The 12,257-nt window shown below is 39.3% G+C and overlaps 2 protein-coding genes across 4 annotated transcripts in view; one reads left to right on the forward strand and one right to left on the reverse strand.

Moving 5' to 3' along the window:
- LOC126412654 (lipoyl synthase, mitochondrial) overlaps window positions 1-603 on the forward strand; it is a 115,180-nt gene extending 114,577 nt beyond the window's left edge. For both annotated transcript variants that reach the window (XM_050082353.1, XM_050082354.1), the window contains exon 7: window positions 244-603. In XM_050082353.1, coding sequence (XP_049938310.1) covers window positions 244-479 — 236 coding nt within the window. In that variant the 3' untranslated portion in view covers window positions 480-603. The remainder of the gene's footprint in view (window positions 1-243) is intronic.
- A 6,867-nt stretch (window positions 604-7,470) lies between these two features.
- Window positions 7,471-12,257, reverse strand: part of LOC126412810 (periodic tryptophan protein 2 homolog) — a 117,721-nt gene continuing 112,934 nt past the window's right edge. For both annotated transcript variants that reach the window (XM_050082593.1, XM_050082594.1), the window contains 4 exons: window positions 9,034-9,177; window positions 8,873-8,947; window positions 8,506-8,737; window positions 7,471-7,633 (listed from right to left, as the gene is read on the reverse strand). In XM_050082593.1, the coding sequence (XP_049938550.1) occupies window positions 7,516-7,633; window positions 8,506-8,737; window positions 8,873-8,947; window positions 9,034-9,177 (569 nt within the window). In that variant the 3' untranslated portion in view covers window positions 7,471-7,515. The remainder of the gene's footprint in view (window positions 7,634-8,505; window positions 8,738-8,872; window positions 8,948-9,033; window positions 9,178-12,257) is intronic.

Below are 12,257 nucleotides of genomic sequence, written 5' to 3' on the forward strand. Positions count from 1 at the left end.
ACCCCCTCAAAGACATACATAAAGTAATCTACATGTAGTTCCCATAGTTATTACATTTTTTTAGATTAGCACTAATGATTATTTTCTGTTGCTGGTATACTTAACAGAATTAGCCAACAGTGGTTGCTTTTGCCTGCTAACATATAATTTTATTTATTCCACAATCCTGAATGAATGAACAATCAGCAGTTCTTAAATGCTTTCCAGAAATGCAAGTTTTTAATGCCAGCTGTTTGTTTCCAGATTTGCGAGCAATGGGAGTTGACTGTGTCACTCTTGGTCAATATATGCAGCCAACAAAACGTCACCTAAAAGTAGTGGAGTATGTTCATCCTGAAAAATTTAAACACTGGGAGAGGGTGGGAAATGAGATGGGGTTCTTGTACACTGCGAGTGGTCCACTAGTTCGCAGTTCGTACAAGGCAGGAGAGTTTTTTATCAGCAGCATTATTAAGAAGAGGAAAGCACACAGTGCATAGAAATTTACTTGTTATGTGAACACTTGCAATTATTGTAAGGCAGATGTTTGACATTAAAGTGTTTATGTGGTCCTTCAGTAAGCCTATTGTAAGTTGTGTTAATAAAACCATTTTAAAACATGAACATAGACACTTTTGCAGTAAAAATCTTTATCTTTGAGACAGAAAGGGGAAAAGTGACCTCTTGTCACAAAAGTAAAATTATCAGTACAAGCAAAAATGTCCATAATGTCTAAATATCCATTTTTGGTTTTTGTGTATTATAATAATTTACATCATTCTGTAAGTGCTTGTATCAATTTGAAAATTGTTTGAACCAAACAGGAGTCAGCAGTATCATTAAAAGCATGTCATTCTTCTGAAAACGGATCTCTTCTCATTATGGGGGAAATAACATTGGCCCAACAATAGGCCCCCTTTTAAAATATCACAATTGTGTTATGCAAGTTTCAAAAAATAGCTTCTCCTAAATTTTAGAGGTAATTTTAAAGAGGTCAGAAATTTCGTATAAAAGATGATTTTGTTATTACAATTTCTCACTTTTTATATTAGAAATGCCTACAGATGTTGCCAATTTGCAGTTGAGCATAATATAGAATTACTAAAACAGCACAAGATTCATTAATTTCTTCTCAGTTTACTTAATATTAAATTTATATACACTGCAGTGTGCTGTAGGTCTGAGGGGGTTAACCACATAATATGCAATGCTGACTTCTTGTTGTTGTTGTTGTTGTTGTTGTGGTCTTCAGTCCTGAGACTGGTTTGATGCAGCTCTCCATGCTACTCTATCCTGTGCAAGCTTCTTCATCTCCCAGTACCTACTGCAACCTACATCTTTCTGAGTCTGCTTAGTGTATTCATCTCTTGGTCTCCCCCTACGATTTTTACCCTCCACGCTGCCCTCCAATATTAAATTGGTGATCCCTTGATGCCTCAGAACATGTCCTACCAACCGATCCCTTCTTCTGGTCAAGTTGTGCCACAAACTTCTCTTCTCCCCAATCCTATTCAATACTTCCTCATTAGTTATGTGATCTACCCGTCTAATCTTCAGCATTCTTCTGTAGCACCACATTTCGAAAGCTTCTATTCTCTTCTTGTCCAAACTATTTACCATCCATGTTTCACTTCCATACATGGCTACACTCCAAACAAATACTTTCAGAAATGACTTCCTGACACTTAAATCTATACTCGATGTTAACAAATTTCTCTTCTTCAGTAACGCTTTCCTTGCCATTGCCAGTCTACATTTTATATCCTCTCTACTTCGACCATCATCAGTTATTTTGCTCCCCAAATAGCAAAACTCCTTTACTACTTTAAGTGTCTCATTTCCTAATCTAATACCCTCAACATCACCCGACCTAATTCGACTACATTCCATTATCTTGTTTTGCTTTTGTTGATGTTCATCTTATATACTCCCTTCAAGACATCATCCATTCTGTTCAACTGTTCTTCCAAGTCCTTTGCTGTCTCTGACAGAATTACAATGTCATCGGCAAACCTCAAAGTTTTTATTTCTTCTCCATGGATTTTAATACCTACTCCGAATTTTTCTTTTGTTTCCTTTACTGCTTGCTCAATATACAGATTGAATAACATTGGGGAGAGGCTACAACCCTGTCTTACTCCCTTCCCAACCACTGCTTCCCTTTCATGCCCCTCGACTCTTTATAACTGCCATCTGGCTTCTGTACAAATTGTAAATAGCCTTTCGCTCCCTGTATTTTACCCCTGCCACCTTTAGAATTTGAAAGAGAGTATTCCAGTCAACATTGTCAAAAGCTTTCTCTAAGTGTACAAATGCTAGGAACGTAGGTTTGCCTTTCCTTAATCTTTCTTCTAAGTCGTAAGGTCAGTATTGCCTCACGTGTTCCAGTATTTCTACGGAATCCAAACTGATCTTCCCCGAGGTCGGCTTCTACCAGTTCTTCCATTCGTCTGTAAAGAATTCGTGTTAGTATTTTGCAGCTGTGGCTTATTAAACTGATTGTTCGGTAATTTTCACATCTGTCAACACTGGCTTTCTTTGGGATTGGAATTATTATATTCTTCTTGAAGTCTGAGGGTATTTCGCCAGTCAGATACATCTTGCTCACCAGATGGTAGAATTTTGTCAGGACTGGCTCTCCCAAGGCCGTCAGTAGTTCCAATGGAATGTTGTCTACTCCAGGGGCCTTGTTTCGACTCAGGTCATTCAGTGCTCTGTCAAACTCTTCACGCAGTATCGTATCTCCCATTTCATCTTCATCTACATCCTCTTCCATTTCCATAATATTGTCCTCAAGTACATCGCCCTTGTATAGACCCTCTATATACTCCTTCCACCTTTCTGCTTTCCCTTCTTTGCTTAGAACTGGGTTTCCATCTGAGCTCTTGATGTTCATACAAGTGGGTCTCTTATCTCCAAAGGTCTCTTTAATTTTCCTGTAGGCAGTATCTATCTTACCCCTAGTGAGATAAGCCTCTACATCCTTACATTTGTCCTGTAGCCATCCCTGCTTAGCCATTTTGCACTTCCTGTCGATATCATTTTTGAGATGTTTGTATTCCTTTTTGCCTGCTTCATTTACAGCATTTTCATATTTTCTCCTTTCATCAATTAAATTCAATATTTCATCTGTTACCCAAGGATTTCTGCTAGCCCTCGTCTTTTTACCTACTTGATTCTCTGCTGCCTTCACTACTTCATCCCTCAAAGCTACCCATTCTTCTTCTACTGTATTTCTTTCCCGCATTCCTGTCAATTGTTCCCTTATGCTCTCCCTGAAACTCTGTACAACCTCTGGTTCTTTCAGTTTATCCAGGTCCCATCTCCTTAAATTCTTACCTTTTTGCAGTTTCTTCAGTTTTAATCTACAGGTCATAACCAATAGATTGTGGTCAGAGTCCACATCTGGCCCTGGAAATGTCTTACAATTTAAAACCTGGTTCCTGAATCTCTGTCTTACCATTATATAATCTATCTGATACCTTTTAGTATCTCCAGGGTTCTTCCATGTATACAACCTTCTATCATGATTCTTAAACAAAGTGTTAGCTATGATTAAGTTGTGCTCTGTGCAAAATTCTACCAGGCGGTTTCCTCTTTAATTTCTTAGCCCCAATCCATATTCACCTACTATGTTTCCTTCTCTCACTTTTCCTACACTCGAATTCCAGTCACCCATGACTATTAAATTTTCGTCTCCCTTCACTATCTGAATAATTTCTTTTATTTCATCATACATTTCTTCAATTTCTCCGTCATCTGCAGAGCTAGTTGGCATATAAACTTGTACTACTGTAGTAGGTGTGGGCTTCGTATCTATCTTGGCCACAATAATGCGTTCACTACGCTGTTTGTAGTAGCTTACCCGCATTCCTATTTTCCTATTCTATACTAAACCTACTCCTGCATTACCCCTATTTGACTTTGTGTTTATAACCCTGTAGTCACCTGACCAGAAGTCTTGTTCCTCTTGCCACCGAACTTCACTAATTCCCACTATATCTAACTTTAACCTATCCATTTCCCTTTTTAAATTTTCTAACCTACCTGCCCGATTAAGGGATCTGACATTCCACGCTCCAATCCATAGAACGCCAGTTTTCTTTCTCCTGATAACGACATCCTCCTGAGTGGTCCCCGCCCGGAGATCCGAATGGGGGACTATTTTACCTCCGGAATATTTTACCCAAGAGGACGCCATCATCATTTAACCATACAGTAAAGCTGCATGCCCTCGGGAAAAATTACGGCTGTAGTTTCCCCTTGCTTTTGGCCGTTCACAGTACCAGCACAGCAAGGCCGTTTTGGTTATTGTTACAAAGCCAGATCAGTCAATCATCCAGACTGTTGCCCTTGCAACTACTGAAAAGGCTGCTGCCCCTCTTCAGGAACCACACGTTTGTCTGGCCTCTCAACAGATACCCCTCCGTTGTGGTTGTACCTACTGTACGGCTATCTGTATCGCTGAGGCACACAAGCCTCCCCACCAACGGCAAGGTCCATGGTTCATGGGGGGACTATTATTTGGTGAAGGACAACGTATAGGGTAATAACATATGCAGAATTTGTGAAGTATATACAGTTAAACAATGGTAATAAAATGGAAGTTTAATAATTTCCTGTAAATATTTAGAAATCGTAGGATATTTTGACTTTTTATGTAAGTATCCATAGAACATTTTTTAAAAATTACTCCTGATGATGCCCAGCATTGACACGATGACTACCACATGCAAAGTGATGGATGTTCCACTGCCTGGCCAGGTCACAGCGTCAGCTGTGATGCTCTTCTGTAGCCAGCAGTGACATCTTGGCTGTCAAGATGCTCAAGTCCATTTTTCATTATAAAATCCGATAACTGATGAGATAAAAGCAGCCAAAGAAAATGGCATTTGGAGTAGTTCTTAAGTACACTGTTGTTATGTTTGCTGTAGTCTTCCAATTTTTGATGATACATTGCCAGCAAAGAGTATAAAAGCAGTCTTATTATTGTCTTTTTCTGTTTTTCCACCCTCTGTGTTGTCGTTGGTGCTTTTGTGTCATAGGGCCATTTGAATCTGTTGACTGCTATATTCATTCTTGAGGAAGACGGATTCCACGCATCACAGCTCTGCCATCCAACTTTGTTTGGGTGAAATGGAGTATGGTACTAATGTTGAGCATTATGCAAGGGATGGACACAGCTGGAGGCATTGGCTTACAGTACACACTGGGGGCAAGTGAGTCATCAGACCAGCACTGAACTAGGATGTTGAGTAAAAGAAGTTTGCTATCATTTTCTGTTTTCATGGATGAAATTCAGATGCTTAAGAATTTCTGTAGTTTCTTGGACAAATGTGGCCGGATAACGAAAGTATTGTTGACATACTAAAAGAAACAGGATTTAGTTCATCAGTTTCCAGTGCTCTGTCCTTTAAGTACTCCACAAACAAATTTGCTACAAGTGGAAAGAGTGGCTGTGCTGATAGTATTGTCCAATTAAAATAAAATAGGTCACTGTCAGAATGAGTCTAAAAGGCTGTCTGGTTAGGGCTGAATTTCACATTGATTAGTTTTATGTAGTCTTCCAAGAGGAATAGAGTGAAACGTGGGACGACATCAAAGCTGATCATAATGTCAGACTGCTGCAGCCAACCAATGAAATCACCCAAGTTTTATATATGTGATGTGAACATTTGACGATGTGAGGGACCAACAGATAAGCCAGATGCTTCACCAGGGGATATGTTGCTGCCCCAGTGTTGCTCACTATTGGGTCTCATGCCATTCTTGAGGGTCATTGGTAGGCCACACAGTCTTAGGTGGTACAGCAGCGCACCGGCTCAGTGATTTGGCGACCTAATCATTGAGTGCTCTGTTCTTTAACAGGACGAAATTGTGCTTTATGAAACTTGCTTGATTGGATCTGCTGCTATTTTCCGATGTGCTGGATTGTCCAGAAGCTCTAGAAATTTCCACTCTTAGTCCTTATGCTGGGGAAGAACTGTGCAATAGCCCTTATCAACTGGAAGGACGATTTCTTGATCTACTCCAAGGGCACAAAATTCTTTCCTTTGTGCTTTGGAGTTGTTGCTCCTTGGTGAAGCAGAGTTGGTGAGAATTTGGCTGATTTCTTGATTAATTTCCTCTACAGTATCACTTCGTGCTCCAACAGCACTAGATTTCAGCTGTTGGAAGTGATGTGTGTGGTAGCACGAAGTTCAGCACTTTCTCCAGTACTGCTGTCACTGCATCTTCTTGCAAGAACTTAACTGGAAATTAAGAAAACTTGGTAATTTGTCTCTCGGTTTATTTCTTGTTCTGACTGGGCTCAGGTGACTGTCAACCCATTCCCATGAATCTGCGGAGTGTATAGAGGATGCCTGTAGATGAAGAGTTAAGTGCTGTCTGGCATTAACACCGAACTGTCATCCAGTGAAACAGAGCCTTTCTCTGACCAGGGCCAGGTGTTGGCTCTTCGTTTGCTGTGGTTAGCTACAGGGATGCTGATGTCATGCATCACCCTGATACCTTAGTAAAAAGGTGAGGCAGCTTAGCAGACGTCCTTCCTGGTTTCAAAGCTTGTCCAGGTTTCTCACAAGTGGGTAGTACGTGACTGATAATTTAACATGGATGTGGGAGTCAATACCAAGTGACATCCGGATATGAGATGCGACAAGAGACAGAAAGCAACTGAGACACTCTACCACCAAGCAAAATGCAGAGTCGATGAGGCCTCTAGCATCACCTGATGCTGGTGGAACAGTCGTTCACTGAGATATCTAGATGGCAGTACACTTGAGAATCTTGGAAGCTGTGCTTTGCTCAAGACACCGACTGCCTTTTGGCTGTTGCAGCTATAGAATGTAGCTCTGTCGACCCCGTGGCACTCAAACCATGTCAGAACTACCTCTGTGCATGGCATATTTGACTTAATAAAAAACCCATACAGAGTTTAGCAACCAGGTGCCCCTTCCCAACCATAAATATTTTCTTTTTAATTCTAGCATGAATACAACTGATTACACTGCTGTGTTAATGCAAGCATTTTTCAGTCGCAGTAAACCAAGTAATGCCTTAAAGAAAATTAAATCTATAACCCATACTCCCATGCACTCTTACAGTAAGTAATTAATAAGTAATAAACAGAAGAAATACCCCCTCACCAAATACAGCAACCCAGGCAAGTGCTTGTGCGCTACGCATCAGTCTGTTACGCTGACTTTCACGTGTTTTACGCAAGGAATAACATCCTATATTAAACAGCCATTGAAATGTCTTGGATTCGTTTAGCAACATACTTGAAATTGCCTCCAAAGTGGATTTATCAATGTACTGTAGAATCTTGTTTTCTCGATCTACTGATTGGTTACTTTTAATAATTCAATATCCAACTGTCAAAGTGTGGCACACACAAAGTAAAACATGCACACAGAATTTAATTGTATAATGTTACATAGAATTGGTAATGTAGCACTTTTGGAAACTTTACGTGTACAGCAAATACATACAGACATGTTTCAATATAATTTTTATTAAAAATTGATAAAAAATATTTTACTCAGACATCAGATTGTCATCATTTACAGAGAGAGTTTCTAGTGCTAAGGCGGCCTTTTCTCGGTGTTCTGCTACATTCTGCAGCACTCTAATGGTATACTTGTTGAAGTCACATCTAGAAATGAAGAAAAAAGCTAGTTTAATAACTATGCTTACATGTTAGTTTTACATTACAGTGTATTCTGAGAGGAAAGTAGTAAACATGTGGTAACTACTAGGAGATTATATGCTCAATGCGAACACACTTCTTACTAGGCAGTAGTATTATTGTTAGTAACACCTTTAAAACATTTCTTAAGAATTGCAATGAAGACTGAGATATCTTATTGTAAGAGGTGAAAATATTAATTCTCTCTTATTTGATGCACACATAGTATTTAAACACTTTCAAATTCCGCATAATTAGAATTGTAACCTACAGAAGTTACAACTGAACAAGTACTAAAATGAATTATTCATGGTCCCAAGCTATAAAAACTGGATATTTTATGTATGGATAATCAGTGATGTGTTTCACGTCAGTTCTATTTATTTTTACTCGGCAATACTGTTATGTAGCATTTCTCATCAGGCTCACATCTCTTCGCCCTAAAGCCTTTTACACATTTTGCTGCTGGCAGATGCTAGTGTCTGCACTGTTTTCTTGTTGTAAATGGCACATTTTCTTTGCAACTAAAGTTTTATTTTGGTGTTATTTTCGCATTTATGTTAAATTGCTGCAGTATTATTCTGCCCTAGTGGGCTAAAGTAAAATAATTTGTTGGTGTAGCAGTTCTTGCCTGTCAAAATTACAAAAATTTAACTGAAGACTAAAATAATAAAATTTTTGGAGTTATGCAAAATTTCCAAGCTTTTCTCAGTTTTTTGCCCAGGTGAAAACATTCCCCAGTTATCCTGCAATGTACACACCTTGTTACTGTCTGCTGGACTTTCTTAAAGAACAAAACTGTATTTGGTTCCTTTACTTAAACTATCAATAATACTTACATTTTCATGAGGTCCTGGTACTTTTTATTTAAGTTTTTCTGCAGTCTGATGAAAAAACTTGTTATTGTGGAATGTGATGAAGGATTCTGCAGTCTCTGCCCATGCAGAGTCAGCAAGGTTTGGACCCAAATTAAATAGAACTCCAAATGCCTTGATGACTCTACCATTTCAGCCAAGAATTTCAACATCTTCTCAACATATGGCAAAGGAAGAGACTGAACAGCCAGGTTAACTGTAAAGTAAAAACAACACATTTATTTTTAAGAAATGGAAGAATTTCACTAATTCTAACACATCCCTTTCTTACACACAAACGGAGATAAAAATGCGTACTATTATGCTACTGTATGAATTATTTCAGACTTACCATAATCTGTTGGAGTGCTTTCAGTCACTTCCTTAATTAAGTCTTTTTCATTCAGTTTCAGTGCCATCATTAAAGCTGAAGAAAACAGGATAATAAAATATTAAAGTAATCCACACGCAATTACAAAAACCATATAGTTAACAAATACAAAAGCCACATACCTTCAGAAAATTCCTGGTCATACAATTTTTCTCGAACAGTAGAAGGTGTTATATCAACATCTAATTGATAGGGATCAAACACCAGTGCTGTGTCTAGTGCATACACAAGAAGACCTTCTGTAGTTGCTGCAGCCCATGCTTCACCTTAACAAAAATATATTTAATACACACTTTTCAGTAGATAAAGGAAGGGGGAAAAGTGAAGTAACCTACTACTGTGAACACCATCATTCACGTGACATCACAAAATTTAGTGCAAAATGTGAGCAAAAAACTATACTCGAGCTGCTGGCCAGCACCAAATTCTGGGTGCAGCTTCAGAACAGTTGGGATACAGTATGTGCACACATCTCTTTACTGATGCTACAGTCCTGTGACAGGAACTGTCATGATTTCAGGGTCATCTTAACACACACTTTGGTCATTATACAGTTTGTTCACAAAGAGAAAAACAAGAGTTACCTAATTCTGAATTGGCAGAAATCAGTTTACTTCAGCTCGCAAATTTTTTGTGTCTGTCCACTGCCCGATCTAATTGAGAAACTTGCATATGCAATCACTGTGAAGTGATTTTCGTGCCAAGTTGTATTGTGTCATAAGTTAATACAGCTACTCACGAGTGGTGATGTGGTTACTGGCCCATCATTGGCAGTGCCAGATACTCTTTCCACCCATCAGCCTAGGCCAGGAGGAGCAGTGCAACAAAAATAAAGAGTTGCTTCCTCGTCTTTCTGATGAACATTGATGTGCACAGAAGCACGCTTTAGCATTGCGAGAAGAATTCAGAAATTTTGCAAAAGTAATGGGGAAGCCTCCAGCAAACGAGGTAAATTTCAGTTCAAATGAAACTATATGGCTCCAGAGACCTTTTCAAGTCTCAAATACCTACGATATATATATGCAGACTGAAGTGACAAATGAAAATTTGTATCAAGGCTGGGGTTTGAACCCGAGTCTCCTGCTCAATAGGCAGATTTTGCTAACCGCTGCACCACCTTAGCACAGTGGCTTTGCACAACTGTACAGGCTACTTAACACATCTCCCCCCAGGTTTGGGTCTTGAAAAGATCTCTGGAATATATAGTTGCATTTGAACAAAGCACCTATGCTGGGGTTTCAGGCAGGATTCCCCATTTCGTTCACTGCTGAGGTGCTATTCCAAAACAGTTTGAGAGCTTACGCAATGCTGTCCGTGTTTAGGGGGACACCAAGTGGGCTGAGACCTGAATGGGAATCTGGATTGAGGGAGGAGGTATGTTGGGTAGTTCGTGCAGTTGTGCAAAGCCACTGTGCCAGGGTGGTGGTGTAGTTAGCACATCGGCCTAGTGAGCACCTGGGTTCGAAACCCAGCCTACAAATTTTCATTTGCCACTTCAGTCAGCATATATACATCGAATTATTCAGTTTGATAGTGCTTTGAAACTGCCTCCCTCCTTGTCTAAACTACTTTACAGTAGTAACTTAGTGTGTGTAAAATCCACATTACTAGTTGCAGGAATTTCTAGTACTGTTTCCCTTACAAGGAGACTTTCTGTAACGACATATGCAGTTCTGTGGGTCCCAGGTATCATCACACCCTGCAATCATTTACGAGTGATGAACAAAAAAGAATTTCCTGTAATCCACGAGATGACTAAAGCTGCCATAATGATGGTGATTATCGTCACAATGCAAGTTTTACTACTGGTTCTTGTTAAATTTTGAACTGTCTATGAAAACTGATGCTGGATTAGCAGCAACAAGCAGCATTATTCATTATGAAACTATCAATCCGAATCCCTTAACCCTTTCACAGCTAGGGACCTACATCTACACTCATCAGGTACAACACGCAGATGGCTAGGGGCATACGCATATGCTTGGCTGGCGGAATGTCCAGGCAGCTTTGGGAATTCACTTACGGCAGACAGGTAGGGAGACTCAACGGCAATGACGTTCATGAACATGTGGCGCAGGAGCAGGTAAACAAGCACAGTAGAACAGTGACTTGCCTTTTTCCTCATTTCAATATTCCTGCCAGCACTGTCATAACCTGTGCAGGTGGCTCTTTGTAATGTCGCGAAGTGCTACCTGCTCCTCGGCCCTTCTGCTTACGAGTTGTTCACTGGCCAGTCCTGTTTCTGGATTTGATGAGACAACAGTGTGTGCCTGTATTGCATATGCAATGTTGGAAGATAATTTATGGACAAGGAAATCACGGAAATCCTCAAGAGTAGTAAGATGAAGATGGTAGGGATACTTTGGACATTCCCTCCGAGGAAGATTTGGAGTGTCTGGAAGTACAGCTGATTCTTCAACACCATGAGAAAGTTTTTCAGAAAGGTTCTTCTTCTGGTAAGTGAAGCTTCATCACAAAAAAGAATGCGTGACTGGTCACATGATCATCCTTGTGACGATATGTCACCACTTCGTGAACACATTTAGCGGTATATCAATAGACTTCAGTGATTTAGGAAGTCATTTACACTTTTTTATTTTATTTCATTTGAATTTATTTCTAGCATTCGGAAAAAGAGAAATAATTACTACATATTTCTTACCAAAATAAATAAATAAATAAAAAGAATATAAAAAAGGACGACAGTACGCAGCAGGTTAGCATGATGGAAGCATATACAGCCCGCAGAATTTTATTGCTTCTTGGCATGTTCCCTATTTGTGCTAAGAACTAAAAAGTTAGAAGTGAATTAATATTGATCAACAGATTCTTTGCTTCAAACACTAATATATTCACACTTAAATGTCCTGGAACTGGTACAAACTGAATCTGCATTTATTGCACATTAGTGACAATTTGGCCACATCTCAAGATATTCTTGTGAAAATAGGGCTCAATGCAGAGCACACAAGAACAAAATTCCTTTAGGCTATAGCCCCTTTCGAAAATTTAAGTATGAAGAAATGTAGCCAGTTTGGTATTAAAATTTTCATTCTATGACATACACAGTAATTAATTCTAGATTATAGTGTCTACAACAGTGCTGCAGTGGAAATAGAATCCAGAAATTCTGGCTGGGGGAAATCAGGTGATGTATTTATGAGTTTGTTACTGATATACCTTAACAAAGGTGATACCATTTGTTTAGACAATTGGTATCCAAGCCCTGAATTATTTCTATGGCTCCATGCGAAATGTACCAATGCCATTGGTATAGTATACAAAAACTGGAATCATTTACCACCACTGCCTGACACATTGAAAAAGAGGAAAATACAATTCAAGT

The sequence above is a fragment of the Schistocerca serialis genome, chromosome 7 (assembly GCF_023864345.2).
Source record: "Schistocerca serialis cubense isolate TAMUIC-IGC-003099 chromosome 7, iqSchSeri2.2, whole genome shotgun sequence".
NCBI classification, from domain to species: domain Eukaryota; kingdom Metazoa; phylum Arthropoda; class Insecta; order Orthoptera; family Acrididae; genus Schistocerca; species Schistocerca serialis.